This window comes from Panicum virgatum, chromosome 4K (assembly GCF_016808335.1).
Source record: "Panicum virgatum strain AP13 chromosome 4K, P.virgatum_v5, whole genome shotgun sequence".
Taxonomy (NCBI): domain Eukaryota; kingdom Viridiplantae; phylum Streptophyta; class Magnoliopsida; order Poales; family Poaceae; genus Panicum; species Panicum virgatum.
In genome coordinates, this window is record NC_053139.1 from 28,419,632 (window position 1) to 28,427,233 (window position 7,602).

Below are 7,602 nucleotides of genomic sequence, written 5' to 3' on the forward strand. Positions count from 1 at the left end.
CAAAAAGGTCTCAAAAGTTTGAATTTCAGGTTCAATTGCTTCCATGTGAACTTGGAATTTAAATTGGGATCGAAATTCCTAATTAATTGAACCTTGTTGTCAATAGTTAACAAATTGTGTAGATTTCATTTTCTCCCCCCCCAGCTGTTAGTTGTAAGTCTCTTTTTTCTTTCTTATGTTTGCTTGCCTGTATAGTTGTTTTTTCCTAAAATGAGAAAATGAAGCGCTATTGGGAACTCCCCCACGGTTTTCCTTAAAAAAAAGAGTTAACAAATTGGTTCAAATTCAAATTTGAATTTTAAATTCAAATTCTGAGTTCGGTTGGAAAAATTGATTCTTTATAATATAAATAGGTCACCTGTCAAATTTCATCGACATCAGATTTGACTTTGCCTAACTTATGGAGGATTAAAGATTCAAATTCAATTGAATTATCCTTATGGTCTTTGGGCTCCATTTCTTCAGCAGCCCAACCATCCTCATCTCTCTGCTTCTCTGTTGGGCCGCGCCACCACCATGTGGGCCGAACCCACCCTTTCCAATCAGCCCACACCCATCTCCCTCCCTCCTCTGTCCACTCGTTCCCGCCTGCCAGAGACAGGCGCGGAGGCTCCGAGGGAGAGCAGTGCCAGCATCGAAGTGTGCCGCAGGCCCCGCCACCGGTCCCACCAGCCTCTACGTGTCCTCCTGCGCGTGATGATGAATCCGTTTCTTGGCCTCGTCGACGTCGCCGCTATCATCTTTAAGGGGAGATCGACCCGGCCGAGCTAGCTGCTGCTACTCTCTCCCTCTCCACGCCTCGCCCTACTGCTCCGCTCTTGCGTACGCGCCGCGCGCCACGCAAGGAGGCCGAGCGCGACGACGCGCTAAGCCACCCACCGTTGTCGCCACTACCGAGCGCCGCCCCTATGTTCGATTCACCCTCCTCCGTCCATCTTTCTTCGATTACCCGCGCCCACACCTTCGCCTCGGTTCCCTCTACGTTCCCAGTCCTTTGGTTGGTCATGTGAACCGCTGTGGAGCCTGGGCCACGACCGCCATTGTCGCTGCCGTGGAGCTCCAGGACGCGCCACCGCCCTCGCAGGTGAGATCCCTCTTCCGTTCATCTTTTTCCCATCCAAGTGCGAAAGTCGGTTCGCCTGACTCCACTGACACTCATGCTCCTCGCGGTTTCGCTGGCGAGCAGGTAGCCGCGCGGGAACGTCGTCGCTGGAGCGGTGGGTGTGAGCGTTAGTGGGTGATGGCCTCATGGCGTGACCATGGGAACAAAGGTCGTGTGCACAAGGTTGTTCACCGTCCATCTCCATCTCTGGCGTCATGGCGTCCCCTGTCGTCTACACTACTACTTCGGCGGCGGCACGTCTGCCCGTAGGTTGTTCGATGGGATGCCACACTGGAGTTATTCACGTTCGTGCACCGGTTGACTCCGGGCCGAACCCGTTCACGTTCTCGAGAATCCTGAACTGCAGTCTAATTTATGTTAGCTTCTACTGCCTGGCCTTGTTCGGCAGCCTTGGTGTGAATCCTGGCCTAGAATGGATCATGGCCTGGAATGAGTTGTTCCACCTGGTGTCACTCACTAGGAACGAATCCACCAGGTTTCAATCCAGCCGCTCCAAAACTTGTTCAACAGGTATCAATACTGGTCCAGGCGGGAGGCCAACAGGCATATATACATAGCTGACAACACGCCGACAGGCAGGTATACGACAAATACGTAGCTGGCTGTCGATCATACAGGCACACAAATAGAACACACAGACATATCGAACATACAGGCATAAGATTAGGCCAACAGAAAACACGGACAGAAATTGGCATGATTGTAGGTATCTCAACGATTGCAGAATCCAAGACTGATACAAACTTCAACAAACAGGCGGATTTATCCACCACTGCGACCAAAAATTTACTCATGAAACCCATACAAGTAACCATGAAAGAGTACACTCAATCAGTACAGCTTAAAAACCTGGCCATTGAATTTCAATCAGTACAACTCATAGCAAAATGTACAGAAATTTGATGTGTTCTTACTGCGACCAAAAGTTTATTCATGAAACCCATACAAGTAACCATGAAAGACTACAACTTAATCACTACAACTTAAAAACCTAGCCATTGAATTTCAATCAGTACAACTCAGAGCAAAATGTACAGAAATTTGATGTGTTCTTACTGCGACCAAAAGTTTACAGCATTTCCAGCATGCTCACTTGAAATGATGTTTCCAGATGGACAACAGTCTGGCACTGTTGCGGACTAACTGGCCACGGAAGGGCAGAACAGACTTCCATGGTTTGGAATCTTTCCCCTTCTCAAGGACTGTCACTGCAAGCTTGCACGGGGGACCTCCGGATCTATTTCCGAAATAGAACTCGTGATCTAGGAGGAACTGCCTCTCCCTCTTGTTCAGATTTGATTTGTTCACAATTCTTCTGTATAAGTTGACCATTGGGAATGAATCAGGATCACCTAGGCCAGGATCCACTGGTCTGAAAGTGGTATCCTTGAACTGTACTTTCTTAAAGAACACACGATCAAGGAAAACTTGAGGCATAATGAATACATTATTTACCACATCCTCAAATGATTTAAGTGTTTCAGCCCCCCTCCATGATATATCGAACTTATCAACTTGGGAGCCAGTGAGTGACCGAAAGACATACTTACTAGCAGTCTCACCCATTTTGCCCCATATTTTTATTGACCAGGTACTTTGGCAGATAACTTGGTTTATCATCTCTCAAAGCCTCGCAAACAAAGTCAAATATCTCATGGTATTTTAAAGGCTCAAGAAAGTGAACTATGATTACCCCACAGGCTTCCTCGAACAATGATACCAGCTCTCCTTTGATATCTGCTCCTGGTCCTGCCTTCAATATCCTGAAAGCTTCTAGCAGAGCTTGATTTCCAACTGGAATTAACTCAATGCGATGGTCTGGTGCCACTGGTGAGTAAGAACCATCGCAATCTTTCAGCATTTGGACGAATTCATGGGAGATATAGCTCTCACAACTATTAAATTCGCATATTAGATCTGGGCTTGCTTTGCCCTTCAACCTTGCTTCACGGGCATCTACGATTAAGTCAACGGACTCTCCCCCGTGTGTCAGGGTAAGATGAAACGTTCCATTATCCGGCACCACATGGATGTACTTTTCTTCGCCCACCAGTTCACTTACATCCACAGCAGTACCATTGGACATGAACCAAGCTTTAACTTGAGCCATCGTTTGGCAATAGCTTGTCTAGTCATTCTCTTTGTTCCCATCAAGTTTCATCGTTACTGTATTCTGTTAATTAAGAAAAATGTAAGAATAAAGCCACAAAAGGAACACAACAGTTTGCTTACATTTTTTATGCATTTTTCTTACTCTGATGGGCTCACAGTCAGTTTCAAACACAGAGTTGGATTGTCCAAACTCATTTCCTTCAAAGCCAGTGGTAAGGTTGAGCCTGATCATCTCTTGATTGCATTTTTCTCTGAAATGTAAGGTTCCAAGTAACAACTGATTAGCAAAGTGCCAACAACAGAATTGATGACATCACATTTCACAAAATTTCAAACAGACAAATAGAGTGATGTTCTTACTTGAAAATATTTTCTAGGCCATCAGTGAGTGTTTTACGGTAAATTTGTGGAAGGATACCACTATACTTGGACACCTCATGCCAATCTTCGGAGCCACCGACCTAAAGGAACACTAGGCAACTTCTTTTAATCTAATGTCATGAAATTAGAGAAGGTATTGTCCATTGTTCAAAGAAAATGAGAACTTACAGATGCAATGGAGGGGGCAGAATCATCTACAGGTTTAAGAGGGGTAACATCAGCACCAAATATAATTGTTGGCTTGTTTGAAACAATCGGCAAACTCTTTTGTACATCATCAAAGGCTGAGTGCCTCCCTCCGCCCTGTCAAGATGGTAAACGTATCATAATATTTTGATCGGCAGCTCTTTTTTCACAAGAGGTGATGCTGAGGTTTATGTTGGCATTGATGCCAATAGCAATATTTGCAATCTTTTTTATCTCTCACCTCATTCCGAGATTCTCCATACCGCAAATGAAGGTCATCTTCCACTTTATCTGAGCGTTCAATGAATATTGGAAGCTTTCAATCAGATAAGTCCTGAAATAAAAGTGAAAATGATAAGCTAGGAGCACTACCAGAAAAAAAAAACAAAGAAGAAGAAGACCAAAAGACATCTAAAAACAATAATAATAGAGTTGAGTACCACTCCAGTAATACAAGACATTTCAGCCAGTTTAGAGCAGAGTTACTCAACAACACGGTTAGACAAATCTTAAAAGAAAATTAATGCATGCCCAGTTGCTGAGTTGGACAACATTTTCTACTTTCTGAAAACAGTCCAAATGAAATTGACAAACAAGGGTGACATATTAAGAAAAAAAATATTTATCTATCAAAACCCCATGCAAAGTTAAAGCAAATGTTATCTTGATATATTCCTTTGGTAAAGAACATAATGTAAAGTAAGTTGCTATACTGGAAGAGGTTCTTAAGCTACAACAACAGCAAAAAAAAAGAGAGAGCACACGAGACAATCACAAGCTGCTTTAGACAAAATCTACATTAGAAAACATGGAAGTAGTACATTTGGAGGTGGCAGAACTCTAGCATCAACTTTTGCAAGTTTGTTGCTGTTGCACTGGTTGAGATCAAGAACCTAAGGAAGTTAAGTTGGGCTAGAGAAAATTTCACAGATGACACAAAATTGCGACTGATTGAGTTCAGTCCAAAGCTGGCAGGTTGACTTACACTTGCGACCTGACTGGCTTCCAGCTTCTTCTGATAAAGCTGTCTGGGAACTATCTTGCAAACCTGAATCCAAATGGATGTTCAGAAATAGGAGCAGAATATATGAAGTGTAAAGAGTATAGAAATCCAACCTCTATAGGAAGATATTTCATCTTCTGCTCACTGCAAACTTGAAGGCATGGGAGAAACTTGTACTTCAGTTCCAGATTGTATTTTTCTCTAGAATCATCTATGAACTTTTTCATGGGTCCAGGAGGTGATTCGAAACTGAAATATTAAGGGTCCAAGAAACATCTGATTAACAAAGTGCCAACAATAGAATTGATGCTATCATTTCTGAACAAGAGAGACTAGGATATTTTGTTCAATATAAAGGTAAAGGAGAACAATCCAACCTCGAATCATTAATACAATTCGAGGACGACAACAACCCAACAGCTCTGTAGTTTTGGATTACTACTTCGTTTGTACCTTCAATTCTCATGTCACTGAGGGCCTTCAAAAGCTGCACATTCAGATAACAACATATACATCTTAACTCTCAAGCTCAACTTTGGATAGTGTACTCAGGCAGGAGAAAATGTGTACCTTAGCATATTCAGCTTTAGTGAACTTTCCATTCAAGATATCAATCTTAAAAATCTTCTGAACGAAGTCAATCAGTAGCAAGGGTTCAATGGGAACTGTTGAAGATACATCTGCAGTGGAAAATGTAAAGTTTAACATCTAGCAAAGAAACAAGATCTGAACTGCACGTGAAGGGTAGCTGGGAATTTTTTTTTCTTTGAAGCAATCACTAAATTACAGCTTCCACTTTAAATCCTATTTGCGTTCCTACCGTACTGAAGATAATTGAAACAAAATTCAAACTCAGAAGCGAAGTCATATCTGACCTACGACGAAGATGTCGTCCACGATGTCAAGGACCTGCAGCGCCTCCGCCCGGATGTCCGTGGGGTAGCCTGCCAAGAGCATCCTCCGCTGCAGAAGGATGTTCGCAGCGGCGTGCTTGATCAACACATTGTACTGCCAACCCTTACTGCACAATTCATCAAATATTGGCATCTCATCGCTTCAGCGATCTAGAGAAGCGAAGTAGTTTACGCATTACGCACCTTTTGTCGTATTCAGAATGACAATGGCCTCGAACTTCCTGGTGTCGAACGGCAGCGCGCCGGCGGTGAACAGAGAGTCGCCGCCGTCGTTCGCGGGGATGTGGCCGCCGCTCTGCAACGAAACGATCAATGAACCACCACAGGCACCGCAACACCCGGAAACGGTGCGCGGTGAACTCCGAGGACAGGGAGTGGAAGAACGGGAAGAGGCCTAACCTCGTAGTGGTGGAGGCCGCCGGCGGTGAGATGGGTGATGAAGCAGTTGGCCCCGATGGCGCACGGCCTCCCCGCGGCGCCGTACGCGAGGTGGGATGGGTCAAGGGTCTCCATGGGGCGGATATGGACGCGTAGCAAGCCGAACTCCTTCCGCAGCAGCGCGGCGGCGGCGGCCGTGATGGCTGGCTCGGCTTGGTGTGGATCGATGCGCTGGCTCTGTCCGGCGCGCCCGCGGTCGCCGTCGCGGAAGTAGCCCACGCCGCCTCCGCCGTCGTTGTAGTTGCATTCCCCGATGATGTAGTCCTCGGAGCATCCTCCTCCTTGAGCAACAAGTCCACTGGTGCGCTCGGACACCAGGCCCTTCGGCTTCTGCTCTGGCGAGATGGTCACCTGCAACAAAACGATCAAACGAACCACCACAGGCACCATAGCACCCGGAAACGGTGCGCGGTGAACTCCGAGGACGGGGAGTGGAAGAGCGGGAAGAGGCCTTTCCTCGTAGTGGTGGAGGCCGCCGTCGGTGACGTGGGCGAGGAAGCGGTTGGCCCCGATGGAGCACGGCCTCCCCGCGGCGCCGTACCCGAGGCAGGACGGGTTGTCAAGGGCCTTGATGAGGTGGAGTTGGACGCGTAGCGCCGCGAACTCCTTCCGCAGCGTGACGGGCGGATCGGCTTGGTGCAGGTCGGTGCTCTGGCTCTGTCCGGCGGGCGCGCCGCCTCCGCCGCCGTTGTGGTTGCCGTCCGTGTAGCCGCACTCCTCGTAGCCGCTGCCTCCTTCGGCACCGAGTCCATTAGGGCGGCACATCTTGCTAAATGACCCAAGTTTCACCATGATTGGCTACAGTAATGCTACATTAACTATCATCTAGTCATGCGTTCAAAGGTCTTATTAGCTTAGTGTTGCTACCGTACCCATGGTTGTATATGTGGTTTTGTAATTAGACTTCATTTAATACCCTTAATTAGTGGTCAAAATTGCGAAAAGTTTTTATGAAAACTTTTTCGCCCCCATGCAAACAAGGTGGTAGTGACGATGGAACCAGAGAGAGTGGACAGGTTCAAGGAGCTGTTCTACGAGGGCCTCGACAGTTACTCCCTCACAGATGCGATTAAACAGTCCAAGCTTTAATTCGATTTCGAGATAGTACATAGGGAGTTGCTATTTTACAATCGATTTTTTGGGCCATTGATCTGTGATCTAACGGCTACAAATAACAAAAGACAATTCTTTTCTATAGTTAGAAAATAGGTAATCTATGATGTCCCACAAGGACAACTAATAAATAGGCAAGATAAATAGGCAACATCAAATCGACGCACGAATCTAGAAGCGATCGGACAGATGACAATTTGATTGTAAACTTTACAACTTTACAATCGATTGCAACCTATGAAATATGTAGTACATATGTGGGACTTGAATTGACATCTTTATCTAATATTTTTTTCATGTTTACTCTATCTTAACTAGTTGAAATCTGTGAA

The 7,602-nt window shown here is 45.8% G+C and overlaps 1 protein-coding gene and 2 long non-coding RNA genes across 3 annotated transcripts; 1 reads left to right on the forward strand and 2 right to left on the reverse strand.

The window, feature by feature from the left end:
- The first annotated feature begins 770 nt into the window (after positions 1-770).
- On the forward strand, positions 771-1,490 carry LOC120703612. Its single transcript, XR_005687094.1, has 2 exons — positions 771-1,084; positions 1,187-1,490. It is a non-coding gene; the product is annotated as an uncharacterized LOC120703612 (long non-coding RNA).
- Positions 1,491-3,595: 2,105 nt separating this feature from the next.
- On the reverse strand, positions 3,596-3,921 carry LOC120703610. Its single transcript, XR_005687093.1, has 2 exons — positions 3,785-3,921; positions 3,596-3,696 (listed from the first exon to the last, which is right to left on the reverse strand). It is a non-coding gene; the product is annotated as an uncharacterized LOC120703610 (long non-coding RNA).
- Positions 3,922-4,042: 121 nt separating this feature from the next.
- On the reverse strand, positions 4,043-6,949 carry LOC120702088. The gene is made up of 8 exons (XM_039985858.1): positions 6,119-6,949; positions 5,903-6,014; positions 5,681-5,826; positions 5,376-5,485; positions 5,183-5,292; positions 4,919-5,054; positions 4,788-4,850; positions 4,043-4,136 (listed from the first exon to the last, which is right to left on the reverse strand). The coding sequence occupies exons 1-3, from the start codon at positions 6,947-6,949 to the stop codon at positions 5,801-5,803; spliced, it is 969 nt and encodes a 322-aa protein (XP_039841792.1). The 3' UTR covers positions 4,043-4,136; positions 4,788-4,850; positions 4,919-5,054; positions 5,183-5,292; positions 5,376-5,485; positions 5,681-5,800.
- Between the last annotated feature and the right edge of the window lie 653 nt (positions 6,950-7,602).